General features: G+C 40.1%; 1 protein-coding gene across 1 annotated transcript in view; it reads right to left on the reverse strand.

Annotated features, from left to right (window-relative positions):
- Positions 1–16,460, reverse strand: part of LOC126100559 (SH3 domain-containing protein Dlish) — a 79,217-nt gene that overhangs the window by 10,693 nt on the left and 52,064 nt on the right. The window contains exons 4-6 of the mRNA XM_049911178.1: positions 2,407–2,543; positions 858–1,047; positions 488–624 (exon numbers count right to left, since the gene is read on the reverse strand). Coding sequence (XP_049767135.1) covers positions 488–624; positions 858–1,047; positions 2,407–2,543 — 464 coding nt within the window. The remainder of the gene's footprint in view (positions 1–487; positions 625–857; positions 1,048–2,406; positions 2,544–16,460) is intronic.

The following is a 16,460-nucleotide window of genomic DNA, read 5'->3' on the forward strand; positions in this document are numbered from 1 at the left end:
ATATACTCCATGTTTAGATATGGCTTTCAATAAATTGTTTCATCAGGTACAACTTAACAACTGAAGATGGTAACAGATTTCCCCAACTCCCCCCCAGGAGGTTCTTACATGAAACATTCTGATCTCTAGGGTTCAAAGACTTTGTTGCAGGCCAGATTATTCTGAAGCTACGTTGATACCTAGCCCTATTAACCCATTCACATAAGAAATATTCTAAACAGTGTAAGACACACATATCTACGAAATCACTATATAATGCATCTTTTAATTATTGTGAAAATAGGTGGGTCATGTAGCTTTTTCGTTGTCATATTAGATTCAACTTACTAAAAACCAGAAGAATCTTTCATTTAAGAAAGTTTTTAGCTAATGAAAAATCAGTGAGGTGAACTGTTTATCAACTCAGCATAATATTATATACATATGCATATAATTAAAACATTCACACATTCTCCACACTTACAGCGCTTTCCATGCTACTACTAACCTTGTAGTCGTAAAGCATTACAAGTTCGGTCCCATGATAACGTAAGTCATCATTTGACTGTGATGCGAGTAGATGTGCATTGCTTTGTGATGCAAAATTGTTGTTCACATTTTGATTATTACTCTGATTCAGATGCCCTGCAAGAACAGTAGGAAAAGAACCAAGTTATTATACATTGCACCAGTCTTCATTTACAATTAGGTTCAGTTCAACTGAGCAGTTAAAAACAGTTACAAGTTACAAGAGACATGTAAAAAATGGTTCTGCATGGCAACAGAGGGGCAAAACATGCAAGAAATTACAGTCTACTGACATTGAGAGCTTATGTTATTAACAGAATGTTGACGAATACCTTTAAAAGAAAGCTCACCTTGTACTATGTGGGCTGGATAGACAAACCCACTAGGCACAAAACCTTCCTGTCCATCGCTCCGGACTATCCAGTACCAATCAGGATCCTCTCGATTTAAAACGGTCACGAATTCCCCACGTTCCACACTAACATCATTTTCATCACGTGCTATGAACGTATAGAGCACAATATATCTGCCAGATGGATCCTGCATGAACATATTCATTACACAGTCTCATTAGCACAGTTAAGACACTTATTTTATCCACAGTAAACGTAAAATATATCAGCAGTAATAAACAAGTAGGCACACAACATTAAGGAAAGGAAGTGCATATGCACATGTGAAAGCGTATGTGCGTGTGTGTGCCCCCCCCCCCCTTTTCCCCAATCTGTCTCTCTCTCTCTCTCTCTCTCTCTCTCTCTCTCACACACACACACACACACACACACACACACACATACTCTTACTAATTTTTCTGGTATCAAAAAATCTTGTACAGGGTGGGCCACATTTAGCTTGGGATATATATTCTCTTCCTCCACCTTCCAGAATACCCTAAGTCCTTTCCTACATGAAAAAGGAACTCTAGGTCCAAAAGCTGGGAGCGTTATCTGTTTTCTTTGCTGTGCAGTAAGTTGCATGTCCTACATGTCTCTTTCTTTCTCTCTCCCTCTCTAAGAGGGCCACTTCGTTAACCGATAAAACTTCATTCCCTAAAAGAATCACATTTCAACTTAAGTTATTTTACAGTCAAACCATTTCATTTATTTTCACTTACTTTGAACATTCAATATTGATGTAGTTTTCCAGTTCTGTTTGAGATTTGGTTGATTACTAAGAAAACTACTCACACAGTACTACATAAAAGATGTGAAGGCTTAACCACACATAAAACATACCATACCATTATAAACAGCAGAAGCTATAGTTAAAACTGCACTAGCATTATAACTTGCAATCAAATGCGTGTTTTCAAATGAAAGTAATCGTTTCTGCTGTGAATCAGAATATTTAGGTTTAATATGGAGTGTAAAGTAAATTATTAACTAGAGATATTTTTATACAGTCTACTGCAAGTAGATTTCTTCGGTTAGTAAGTCATGTGCAATTCTGTTGATATTTTCTGCAGCAGGGATGCCAATAATAATATTCTTGAATACATTTTCATTCTGCAGCAGAGCACGCACTGATTTGAAACTTACTGACACACTAAAACTGTGTGGCAGATCCGGGACTCGAACCTGAGACCTTTGCCTGTTGCAGGTAAGTGCTCTAGAGCACCTGCCTGCAAAAGGCAAAGATCCCAAATTCAAGTTCCAGTCTGGCTCACAGTTTTAACCTGCCAGGGAGTCTCAAGAACGACACTGAATACCTTCAATGCACATTATTATTGGGTATTTTGGCAGACTACAAGATGAAAATACCCAAACAAATGATAAATCACAGCTCCTTAGAACAACACTGAGAATTTTTGTGTGTCTTCTGTATGTATATTTTACAATTACTGGCAAGTAAAAAATGTGTTCGTCTAAGTCAATTGTGAAGTATTGTTAATACACATACCTTAAAAAATGGATGCACATCTGGTTGTGATGAAGAGACACTATGCAGTGAAGCTTGAGAGCTTGTTATATTAAGCTGCTGTGTAGCACCTGTATTTTTTTTGTTCCCATAACTCTCGCAGTCTGAAATGTCAGCACCTATAATGGTACACCACATCAGAAATTCATGACCAACTTTCATCACATATAAGGGTAGAAGACAATTTGGGGGGATGGGGGGGGGGGGGGCACAGAAGGATAGATTGCTACACCACTACATCACAGACAGGCACAACAAGGGAATGCTAAAAACATAAGCTTTTGGCCAAAAAGCCTTCTTTTGAATGAAAGGACATACGCATACAAATTCGCGCAACAGCAACTCTCAAACACCTGATGACCACTGTCTATTGTTGCCAATGCTGGACTATGAGCAACAGCACATGATGGAAGAAGAAACCTGGGTTGTGCGGGTAAGGAAGAGGCTGGGGCAGGAAGGGGGAGGGGGAGGGGACGGGGACAAAATGGGGAGAGGCTAGGGCAGATAGGCACAGTTGGGAGATTAGATGGAGGGCAGGTAGGGGGTGGTTGTAAGAAAGGAGGGAAGTAAAAAGACTATGAGTGCACTGGTGGAATAGAAGACTGTGTAGTGCTGGAGTGGGAAAATGGAAAAGAACAAGTGGGTGACTCTCGTTCCCCACCAGCATTCTATCTCTTGTCATGACTTGAAATGAGGAATGTCCTACCTAATATCCTTCCCACTGTGATACTCCACCGCCCACTGAACCTACACAAGATCTTCATCCATCCCTAAACAACCCCTGCTCCCAACTCCTTGCCTCATGGCTCATATACCTGTAATAGAACTAGATACAATACCTGTCCCACACATCTTCCCATCATCACCACCTACCTACTTCAGTCCGGTCACAAGCATAACATATCCCATCAAAGGTAGGGCAACCTATGGAAGCAGTCATATGATCTACAAGCTAAGCTGCAACTACTGTGCTGCATTCTATACAGGCATGACAACATAAATGGCCCACAGCAAATTGTGGTCAAGAAATAGCTGGACCATCCAGTTGCTGAGCACGTTTCCCAACATTGTTCTTCATTTCCATGACTGCCTGTGCCGCCTGGCTCCTTTGTACCAACACCAGCTTTTCTGAATTGCACAGATGGAATATCTCTCTGCAATATATCCTCCATTCCCAAATTCTCCTGACATCAACTTTTGTTAGCTACTGTCCACCCACCAAATTCCCTTCCCTTTTCCATTCCAGCACTACACTGTCTCCTATTCCATCAATGCATATAAAGCCTTCTTACCTCTCTCCTTTTCCATACTCCCTTGCTGCCTGCCCTCTGCACGCCGTCTAACCTCTTGACAGCACCTAGCTGCCCTACTCTCTGCCCATCTCATCCCTGTATGCTACCAAAAGCAGCACCCTGGCCATGCTATCCATCTCCCTCCCCAACCAACCTCCTCCTTACCACTCCTGAGTGCTTCTCCCATTATGCACTGTTGCTAGGAGTCTGGCCTTGGCAACCAGAGGCAGTGGTCATGTGTGTGCGAGTTGTGTTTGTACGAATTTGTGTGTTTATGTTGCCAAATTCAGAAGAAGGCCTTTTGGGCGAAAGCTTACATGCTCAGTGTTCTTTTTGTTGTGCCCGTCAGTGACTCAACATCTCCACTATATAGCGAGTAGCAATCAATCCTTTCCACAATATTGTCATTATTCTGTCCTAGATTTTCCACTGTTTAACACATTCAATGATGTACTTATTGCGGCTCTGTCTAGTACACATATTCAGCACTGAGTAAATGTAGGCATATACAGTTATGCACAGATGATGAAAATCAAACATCTTGATAGACTTCTCAACTGGCCGTTTAAAAGATTAACCTATTTTAAGTAAAACTTTTTGGAAGGTTCCAAACCAGGTGAAGTCTCAAAACCAATGGTGGATGTTAGCTTTCTTTCTTCCTACTTTTTCAAACATGATCTGGTTCTCCTGTTCTGGTAACTGACACACAGTTCTGCCTCGCACCTATCATTTGTTGTTTTCAATTACTAGAAAATCCAACACAGTACAGGATGTAACATCTATTTCAAGATAGCTCAATACTGCTCAAATAGAAGAGTTGTAGAGCATTAGAACACAGAAAGGATGATAAATTTAACATATTGTGAATCATGGTCTTTTAATCAGAGGCCCTTTACACAATATGTCCTGCTACGGCCTTGGACCCATGCGTGCCTCATTTACTGTGGAAAGCAAGAGTTATCCAAAATTTAAGTAATCTTGCTAAAGATCATATACAGGCAGACAATATCCTGCCTACACAGTGCTAAAACAGATTTGTCAGTCTATTTATTCCCAGACTACAAATGAATTCATCACCCCTATGAACCAGTGACTAAACAGTACTCTCCTTATCACTTACCACCCAGGACTTGAAAACAAAAGCACATCCTTTTCCATTGCTTTGACTGACTATTTTACCAAAAATAGATGCTAACTATAACTAAAATAGGTGCAAATTTTTGGCATCCCACTATAGCAAGTGTAGTGTGTTTCATATACATCACAAGCACTGTGTCCTACATTGCACATAAATTAGTATTTGGGGAAGCAGGCTCTAATAGCTGCATACATTGTGGCCTGTTCCTCTGCTTGTGTCAGATTCAGTTTTAGCCAAAGTAGATGAGTTAAGAGTAACCTCACAAATAAGGCTGATAAAACTGTTGTGCCCTTATCACTTCAGACTACTATGTCAGTAGCATCTGTTTATAGATCTATGAACTAACTGAAACTGAAACCTTACACTGTTGTACAACGTGCATACTGCAGTTGGTATTGCAGTCTGCGCATAATGGAGAGGCTGATTCTCAAATATTCCTTTTTCTTCTAGTGCAGCATAGCTGCTTTTACTGGGACACACAAACCCATGTAATAATAAGACATTGGAGTTCTGAGATTCCTGGGCAGCTAACTGAGAGCATGGTGTGGTATATTTTTCCGTCATGCCGTAACTTGTAATACAATGCAAATTATATACTTTTTCACAAAGAACTAACAACTACCAAAAGGACCTACAGTTATTTCATGTAGCACAATGAAAAAGCAAGCCCCACCAATATGTAAGAGGTGATCAAAAAGTTTCCATCTGATGGCGTTTTTGCAGCATTTATGCAACGTAGCGCGACTCCAATGCTGGTAAGTGCCAAAATGTGGGCAAGGGATTTGTGTGATATTCATGTCTTTCTTACGTGCATGCAGTAAATGTGGAAACATGAACTATGGCAACGTTATTACCAATGCATCCATAAAATACCAACATGCTGTTATTCTTTTCTTGGCTGCCGAAGTACAAATATCGGTAGACATCCATCGTGAAATGGAGAATGTGAATGGCGCACAATGTCTGTCGTAAATCACTGTTGTGGGATGATGCGGCAACTTCCATGCTGGTCACGATTCCATTTGGGAGGTCGTCTCATCCGCCATGAGCAAGTTAAGACACTCGAGCACCTGCCTTATAATCCTGATCTCTCCCTATGCGATTATTATGCCTTCATTCCCCTGAAAAGGGTTTTTAGTGTCAACAATACCTGTCAGAAGAGGATGTGCAGCAATAAGTTACAGACTTCACGCAGCAGGACACAGTGTTTTACCATTCAGGTATCTTCAAGTGGTGCATCAGTGATATTATTGCATCAATGCAGTTGGCGCACCCATTCTGAACTGTATGGCCTTCAGATAAACTTTTTAATCACTTCTTATATGTCTGACAGTATTATGTGGATAGTTCATATCAAAAACACCTCATTTAGTTTGACTTTTTGCACAACTCTGAGCAGAAGGTATGACACCTCTGAAGTGCTAAACAGCACAACAATTTTCTCGGACTTCTTCCCAAGGGGGTTACTAACTCATATAATTAAGGGTCATTCCATGCCAAAAAATGCAATAATTCATGTATTTGTAACCCTCTATCTCAGATTTTTACAAAACTTTGCACATTTGCTTATACTTAACATGGGAACTTCTGAAAAACCTTTTCAGTGTCAAGACTACAACTTTATTTTATATGAAATTTTAACTGTAACGATATTCGGATAACTGGACTCTGCAAGAATTCAATGCAAAATGGTACTTATCTACATAAATGCCCATAACTCAGGTGTTTATTAAGCTTCAAATTTGGAATTTTTTTCAGATGTTAAGTAAGGCATATAGTTAACAGATATCCAGTAATTGAAGCAGTAAAGTCACAAAAAAATGTTTTAAAAATATTAATGTGTGTCAATTTTCAATTTCAGAAAAATTGTGAGGGTGTGGGAAAATGCTTATATCACATTTCTCCAACCTGCTGGGAACCTGATTTTGGTCTTAAATAATCCCCTAGGTTGTAAGCTTCCTAATAAAATAAAAAAATTAATACATCTACTGCAAATTGACACACACATCTGAAATCAAAATGCTTTTTGCTGTGATCATTTTTAAGTTAGCTCATGCACTCACTGTCACTACCTCAGATGCAAGGGTGTCAAATTAGTATATTTAAGTATAACTCATTCTAGGCAGCCAAGTTAACTTTAAGTACGAAAATTTATTTCCTTTCATTTGACTTCTTCAGCAATTTTTTAAAGCCTACAATATATATGGTTTGTGTTTTCAGTCAATCACATGTTCACAGTAATAAAAAGGTGTTCTTAGACAGCAGTAGCTTGTTTGAAACCTTTATAGGCATGAAAGCAATGCAACAATTATGGAAATTCACTGTTGAAAATAACTGGCATGCAACAATTAGTCCATCTGGCCTCAGCTGCTCTTTGTCTTTCTGTGAGATAGGTCACATCTGTTTGTGGTGCGGCCGTATCATTCCACTTTAAAACATGAATCCGTGCTCAGTTAATTGCAATGGAAAATGAGAATTCATGCACTGTTGGAAAATTATTAAAAACACCATGTCATTTGACAACCTATACCTTAGTAAAAACTCAAAAAAATAGAAGAGCTGAGTGAAGACCAACAAGATTTGATATTGCTGCGATCCAATATAAACTTTCCACAAGATCAAGAAAGTGCTACTATATGTGGACATCACAGATACTACTACTTAAAAGTTTTTGAAAGTCATCAAAGAACTTGCTGTGATCTTTTCAAAAAATACAGACAAACTGTTAAAAAATCTTTGAGATCAGTTTGCTTGTCTTTGTTTAAAACATTAAGTGCTATAAGAATCTGTGTATAAACTGGCCAAAAGCTGTGTGCAACTTGTCATAAGACTTGTGAACAGAAAACCGATATCAGTGGTAGAAATGAAAGTGGTGCAGATGACCTGAAGGTGACATTTCACGAATCAGTACTAAAAAGTGAAAATATTGATGGCGCAAATAAAACTTTACATGATTTGGTGTAGGGCTGCTCTCCCTTAAAATGTCACTCTGTTTCAAATCACAGCAAGGCTTCAAATGGCAAAAAGAAGCTAGAAAAAGTGAAGCATGTTTTGGAAAGAAAAGTGTGCAGGACATTAGATTGGAGTATTGAAGATTATGACCGTAGAGAAGAAAAATCGGATGACAAAATTCTTAAGAAAGCCAAAGATTTGATGTTATGATACTGTTAATCAAGAAAGAAGTGGCTAGTGTAAGAGTGCCTGACAAAATTCAAATTTTAACTTTAGTTCCATCCTCTTGGTCAACAGAAAACATAATGTCAAAATTGAAAGTTACTGTCAAAATTGAATGTTACTGAGTATGTGGTTTGACAAGCAAGGAAACTGAAAACAAAACTGTATATTTTATCAATTCCTAAAACAAATGGGGGAAAGTTATTGCTAATGAAGTGGTGAAGATTTTCACTGATTTCTACCAAAATGATGGATATCCTTGAAAGTTACCACGAGAAAAGACAAAGTTAGCATTCAGAATAATGTGTGTATGCAAAAAAGACTCATCCTTTGCAACTAAAGAGAGCTGTACTCTTGTTTTAAATGGGAGAATCCAAACATTAACTTTGGTCTTTCTAAATTTTGTTTGCTAAGACCGAAGTGGTGTATGTTAGCTGGTGCTGCCGGCACTCATTCATTGTGTGTGTGTGTGTGTGTGTGTGTGTGTGTGTGTGTGTGATCCACCAAAATGTAAAACTGCTTCTGAATGCGGAACACAAGAAACATATGAAGAACTTGTAAAATTTCTTGTATGTGACTACGAAAACTACAAATGCATGCTTAATCATTGTGATAATTGTCCCAGTGGTGACAAACTGTCAGAATTATTTAAACAGAAGTTATCTTCCAAAGGTGTTGACAATGAAATTGAGTTCAGCCAGTGGATAAAGACAGATCACTGGGCAGAATTGATGAAGCAGTCAGCAACTGTTGGTGAAAACATAAGACTTGTTGCGAACAAAATTACAGGCACTTAAACCACACTGATTTATATCCAAGTGTCAGTCAAAATCATTGAAGAAATTTAAAAAAAAATTCTAATCCCAGAAAAAGCAATTCTGTAAACGGACTTTGCTGAAAACTACATATTTGTAGTTCAGAATGAAATTCAAAGTTACCACTGGACAAGAAGCAGCTGTACAATCCATCACGTGTGTGTTTACCCTCTCCCTTAAAACCCATATCCTTTCGTCTTTCCCTCTCCTTTCCTCTTTCCTGATGAAGCAATCTTGGGTTGCGAAAGCTTGAAATTTGTGTGTGTGTGCGCGCATGTGTTTTTCATCTCTATCAACATACCAACGCTTTCATTTGGTAAGTTACAGCATCTGGAGTTTTTAGATATATTTTTTCCCACGTGGAATGTTTCCCTCTATTATATTCATATCATTAATTTGAACCCAACAATTACGTTTGTTATTGTCACAGTTGCATTTCGAAATCTTTTCTGTCATCTTACTTTCTCTTTTTGTTTATGCAAGTAGTTTCACTTTGTATTCATGTCCCCCCTTTTTACCGTAATCTACCAACAATTTTATCCTGCCTATATATACTCAATAATACGTAACTTACTTCCAAACCATAACCAAAAAAATTTTTCCGCTTTCAACACTACCGCTGCTATAAAATCCACCGTTCCCAGTTTACAAACAGTTCCTTTCACCTATTAATCAACCATTTCGGCTAGTTCTAACAACTTTCTCTTTATTTCCATTACTGTTTTCCCACATCACCGATCATTTTTTAGCCGCTTCCCACAGGCTTTAACGTCATTATTTCTTCGCCAGACAATTGTTAGCCTCATTTTCATAATCTGCCACCACAAAACCACTCCTTTTAATACATTTACACGCAGTTTTTTTCTAAATTTTACCGAATTTCTCCACCCTTTAACGTGTTTTGGAGGCAACAGAACCACCTAACCTTTGTGCACCTCGTTGTTTACCAACCTAAGTTCACCACAGGATCAACATAGCTCAGCTTTAACCAACACTTTTTCGACTTTTTCACACCAGATCTCCAGTTGCTTTCTAGTTCACCTTTATCTCTCCCCATACATCTTTATTTTCATTTCAGCCTCATGTTACACTTTCCACCTTCTAATGCCATGTCACCCTCACAACATCCCCACGACGACCCCATAAGTTTTATTTACATTCCCTCCGCAAACATGCCTTCGCCCTAGCCAGATTACGCTCTCATATTTTATTTACTCAGGCTTGTCTGACATTTGGCATTATCCCCAAAGGCCTCACACTTAAAGTTCCCATCTCTGGCTGTAACCCTTCTTCCCATCAGGCCCTATACCAGTTCCAAACTGAACAATCCATAGCCCTCACTCGCCTAATCCTTGACCTACACATCAACTCAGCCAATGAACACACCTGTCAACTCCTATCCCTAATAAAAGTCCTCAATCTCCCACTTCCAGTTCCACTCACCCCAAAACCTCAAAATTCTAATCAACACAATCTGGAACCACAACACCCCAATTCAGTAGTTAACCTTTCCTCCAAACCTCTCTCCCAACCCGAAACCTCTGTCCTATCCAAAGGCCTCACCTTCAGCCCTACTCCCAGATTCAACCAAACAGCCCTCATCAAAGATTTACTGTCCTACACTCTTACTCTCTGCTGGAAATATCACTTTGCCACGAAGAAAAATAATCCTAATCCTACTCCTAATGATCCAACTCCCCAATACACCATCCAAATTGAACCCTGCCTGGAACAGTTCCGTCCTCCATCACAGCGGGACCCACCTCCCCTTCCTCAAAATCACCCTCCAAACCTTCCTGGAATTTCTCACTTAAAGCCTTGCCTCTCAATCCTTATTGAAAAACCTTAATCCTACTCCCAACATCACCACAGCTGAAGCCCAAGCTATCCGTGATCTGAAGGCTGACCGATCCGTTGTCATTCTCCTGGCTGACAAGGGTTCCATGACCATGGTACTTGATCGTCGGGAGTATGTGGCTGAGGGACTGCGTCAGCTTTCAGACAACACTACATACAAAGTTTGCCAAGGTAATCCCATTCCTGATGTCCAGGCGGAGCTTCAAGGAATCCTCAGAACCTTAGGCCCCCTACAAAACCTTTCACCTGACTCCATCAACCTCCTGACCCCACCGACACCCCGCACCCCTACCTTCTACCTACTTCCTAAAATTCACAAACCCAATCATCCCGGCCGCCCCATTGTAGCTGGTTATCAAGCCCCCACAGTACATATCTCTGCCTACATAGATCACCACCTTCAACCCATTAGATGCAGTCTCCCATCCTTCATCAAAGACACCAACCACTTTCTCGAACGCCTGGAATCCTTAACCAATCTGTTACCCCCGGAAACCATCCTTGTAGCCATTGATGCCACTTCCTTATACACAAATATCCCGCAAGTCCAGGGCCTTGCTGCGATGGAGCACTTCCTTTCACGCCGATCACCTGCTACCCTACCTAAAACCTCTTTCCTCATTACCTAACCCACAACTTCTTCACTTTTGAAGGCCAGACATCCCAACAATTAAAGGGAACAGCCATGGGTACCAGGATGTCCCCCTCGTATGCCAACCTATTTATGGAGGCTTTCTTGGTTACCCAAGCCTGCCAACCCAAAGTTTGGTACAGATTTATTGATGACATATTCATGATCTGGACTTACAGTGAAGAAGAACTCCAGAATTTCCTCTCCAACCTCAACTCCTTTGGTTCCATCAGATTCACCTGGTCCTACTCCAAATCCCACGCCACTTTCCTCGATGTTGACCTCCATCTGTCCAATGGCCAGCGTCACACATCCATCCACATCAAACCCACCAACAAGCAACAGTACCTCCATTATGACAGCTGCCACCCATTCCATATCAAACGGTCCCTTCCCTACAGCTTAGGTCTTCGTGGCAAACAAATCTGCTCCAGTCCTGAATCCCTGAACCATTAAACCAACAACCTGAAAACAGCTTTCGCATCCCGCAACTACCCTCCCAACTATAAAGGCACATTTGCATGCCGCGCGTGTGTTTCCTCGGAAACGCGAAATCTTAATTAAATAATTAATCTCTGACAAATAAATAAAGCCTATGGCACAGAACTGCAGCACTATGCCGCTGACAAAACAAAATACAATTACGACACTCTTATGTTTCATTAAGAAGAAGTAGGTCTTGTAGAATAGCTGGGGCGGGAAGCACGTATATTTTATTAACTGGTACACCGCTATATTTGATGTTATATAAGAACAATGCGAGTTGCAATCTCACTAGGCACTCGACTCTGTAACGATTCTATATTTATGAAAGTAAGTTGAATTATTTAACTGTAGGCTTATTCGTTGAATATATCTGATTTAACTAATTGTGTTAACTTTTTTATGTTTAGTAGACAGTCACTTCTGTACGACGTATTGACATGGCTGGCAAATTATTGTAATATTGAGATTTTCAGTCTGCACCTACCGCAGAAGTCTTTGGAAACGATTTAAATATGAAGTCCAATTATTTGAGTCTTATTTCACAGTCAACTACGAATAACATTGCATTTACGAAAAAGCCATTGTCAAGCGTCTGATACCAAATAATTAAACATCCATGTTCCAGATAAGCAAATATTAATTACAACCAATCACTATCATACATATACAATAACCAATATTTTATTTTATTTTTTATTTTTTTATTTTATACGACCTAGTACAGAAGCAAATAACCAGAGCCACTTCCTCATCCCCTCAAACCCAGAACCTCCCACAGAAGCACCCCAAAAGTGCCCCACTTGTGACAGGATACTTTCCGAGACTGGATCAGACTCTGAATGTGGCTCTTCACCAGGGATACACCTCAAATCCTGCCCTGAAATGAGATCCATCCTTCATGAAATCCTCCCCACTCCACCAAGAGTGTCTTTCTACCGTCCACCTAACCTTCGTAACCTCTTGGTTCATCCCTATGAAATCCCCAAACCACTTTCCCTACCCTCTGGCTCCTACCCTCGTAACCAACCCCGGTGTAAAACCTGTCCCATGCTGCCTCCCACCACCACCTACTCCAGTCCTGTAACCCAGAAGGTGTACACGATCAAAGGCAGAGCCATGTGCGAAAGCACCCACGTGATTTACCAACTGACCTGCCTACACTGTGAAGCCTTCTATGTGGGAATGATCACCAACAAACTGTCCATTCGCATGAACGGACACAGGCAGACAGTGTTTGTTGGTAATGAGGATCACCCTGTGGCTAAACATGCCTTGGTGCACGGCCAGCACACCTTGGCACAGTGTTACACCGCCCGGGTTACCTGGGTACTTCCCACTGACACCAACCTATCAGAACTACGGAGATGGGAACTTGCCCTTCAATATATTCTCTCTTCCCGTTACCCACCAGGCCTCAACCTCCGCTAATTTCAAGTTGCCGCCCCTTGTACATCACTTGTCATTCAACAACATCTTTGCCTCTGGACTTCCGCTTCAACTGACATCTCTGCCTAACCTCTTTGTCTTTACATATGTCTGCCTGTATCTGTATATGTGCAGATGAATATGTGTGTGTGGGCGTGTGCGCTCTAGTGTATACCTGTCCTTTCTTCCCCCCTAAGGTAAGTCTTTCCGCTCCTGGGATTGGAATGACTTCTTATCATCTCCCTTAAAACCCATATCCTTTCGTCTTTCCCTCTCCTTCCCTCTTTCCTGATGAAGCAACCGTGGCTTGCAAAAGCTTGAAATGTGTGTGTGTGTGTGTGTGTGTGTGTGTGTGTGTGTGTGTGTGTGTTTTATTGTTTCTATCAACATACCAATGCTTTCGTTTGGTAAGTTACAGAATCTTTGTTTAAAATGTTTTACATATTTAAAAATCATTGTTTGGACCTCAACAGTTTAAATTAATTTTCTATATTCCCATAAGTCAAGAATAGTTATTAATTTTTTTTCCCAATAAAGATTCATCCCTTCTGTGACATCTGGGGAAATATGACAGTGGAGGAGGAGGAGATTAGTGTTTAACGTCCCGTCGACAACGAGGTCATTAGAGACGGAGCGCAAGCTCGGGTGAGGGAAGGATGGGGAAGGAAATCAGCCGTGCCCTTTCAAAGGAACCATCCCGGCATTTGCCTGAAGCGATTTAGGGAAATCACGGAAAACCTAAATCAGGATGGTCGGAGACGGTATTGAACCGTCGTCCTCCCGAATGCGAGTCCAGTGTGCTAACCACTGCACCATCTCGCTCGGTGAAATATGACAGTGATGTGTTGAAAATAAGATACTTTCTGTTATTATTGTTGTTGTTGTTGTTGTTGTTATTATTTGTTATTTTTGTCTGAAGTAATGCAATCCAAATGACAAACTTCAGTTGTGGCGTTTACGTTTGTGAAGTATGTGGAGAAATTTTGCACTGACTACTGATATGCAGAAAGTAACAAGTAGAAGACTTTTGTGAAAATATGAAGCAGTTGGTGTCAGGTATGGATGATCTTAATTAGATATTTTTTTTATCACAACACAAAATATTGTGATTTCAGATTTATTTGTGTGTCCATTCATAGGAAAGCAAATAATAATTTTATTTTATTACAGTGTGTACTGTATTGGGAATTATTTAAGAACAACTATAAGTTCCAACCAGGTTGGAGAAATTGATGTAAGCATTTATCAATGTGTCTGCACTTTTTCCAAAAATTGCAAAGTGACACATATTAGTTTTTTTGTATTGTTCCTTGTAGCTTTACTGCTTAAATAATTATATGTCCTAAGTGTCTGCTTCTCTTAACTTATGAAAAAAAAAATCTGAATTAGAATCTTCATAAACACCTTAGTTATGGGCATTTTTGTAGATAAGTGCGATTTTGCACCGACATTCTTGCAGAGCCCAGTTATCAGAATATCACTACATTTAAAATTAGATATTAAAAAAAAATTAATCTGAGAGCAAAAAAATTTTGCACAAGTTCTTATGTTACAAGTATAAGCAAATGCACAAAGTTTCCTGAAAATCTGAGATGATGGATGACATGACCTGCGCGACTTGACGTGGAATGACCCTTAACTAAAACCAACATATCACTTGCCCACATCCAAAACACTGGCAGCACCACAATCAGCAGTCTGAGCCTGCCTTCCTGGTATTTGTTGCCATAAAATGCTGGACTCATCACTTATGTCGTACAGTTATCACCATGTGCTTATTTAAAAAACAGTTTCAAGAAAACCCATCCACAGCATCATCACTACCTCTACAACTGGGTGGTTATAACTGAAGTGCAGCTACTATAGATGTCCATTGCGGACTGTAATTATCATATGGCAGCGAAACTTCGCACATATTCTAATGCATTAATGCAGAACTGATTCACCCTGGAACAAATTAGTTCCAGTTTTGGCCACCAGATGGAAATCGGGCACTGTGAATGCAAGAAAGACATATGAAAATGTATCCATATGTAATACCGTATTTACTCGAATCTAAGCCGCACTTTTTTTCCAGTTTTTGTAATCCAAAAAACCGCCTGCGGCTTAGAATCGAGTGCAAAGCAAGCAGAAGTTCTGAAAAATGTTGGTAGGTAGCGCCACAACTAACTTCTGCCGTCGAATATATGTAGCGCTTCACAGGCATGCTCTGTAGGCACAAAGATAAATACTGGCGCCAAAACCTCTGCGTCAGTAAATAAATTTTAAAAAAAAGGTGGGAGACGAGCTTTTTTTTCTCCGCCCCGAGTTTAGACCACTGCATTTTCATACATTATCCAACGAAGTAAATACAAATTCCGTATTGTTCATCTTCGAATGTAGTAGAATTTCAATGTACTACGAAAATCCGACTGCCAAGCCTGGGATGTTTTTCAATATGGCCAACTCTACGTTCTGAATTTTTTCCTAACTGTGAGAAGAGATGGTTGCTACCCGTATAAATACGGACGGAGCGCCTGACGCATAGCAATGGCTACCTGGTAAAGCTTAACTGCTAAGCTTACGACTCGAACCAAACTACTGTAGCTGTATCGTCATTCATTCGACCTAAATTGTGTCTCATATTACAATGGACCAATTTTGTTTCGATTTGGAGGTGCGGCCTAAAACTTTTCTCTCCCATTGAATTTCGAGTCTCAAATTTCAGGTGCGGCTTAGATTCGGGAAATCTTTTTTTCCTTTATTTCGAGTCTCATTTTTCAGGTGCGGCTTAGATTCGAGTGCGGCTTGGATTCGAGTAAATACGGTAGATTAGGAACATGATGTGGGCAGAGGAGATCAATCAAGTGACAAAGGCAAATGTTGATTACTCATTTATCATTAACTGCCACTTACATGACTTGTTCAATATGAGCACTGGAGACACTGATAAGATGCCGCGTCCAAAAAATGAAATTATCAACACTTCCAGCAGAATCTGCGCAATGTGTTCCTGTAGACTGGCCTTCAGATCAGGTACAGATGGTACACATACATGGTAAACTGGCACAGAGCTAAAGCTCACATGGATTCAGATTAGGTGATCTTACAGGGCACACATCTGGAAAACCTCTGGAGATAACACATTTATTGAAGGTTGCATTATGCAGATCTTTCACTGGGTAAGGGACTAAGTGTTGCCCTATCTTGCATGAAAACAGTTATTTCCACACAGTTGT

Source organism: Schistocerca cancellata, chromosome 9 (assembly GCF_023864275.1).
Source record: "Schistocerca cancellata isolate TAMUIC-IGC-003103 chromosome 9, iqSchCanc2.1, whole genome shotgun sequence".
Taxonomy (NCBI): domain Eukaryota; kingdom Metazoa; phylum Arthropoda; class Insecta; order Orthoptera; family Acrididae; genus Schistocerca; species Schistocerca cancellata.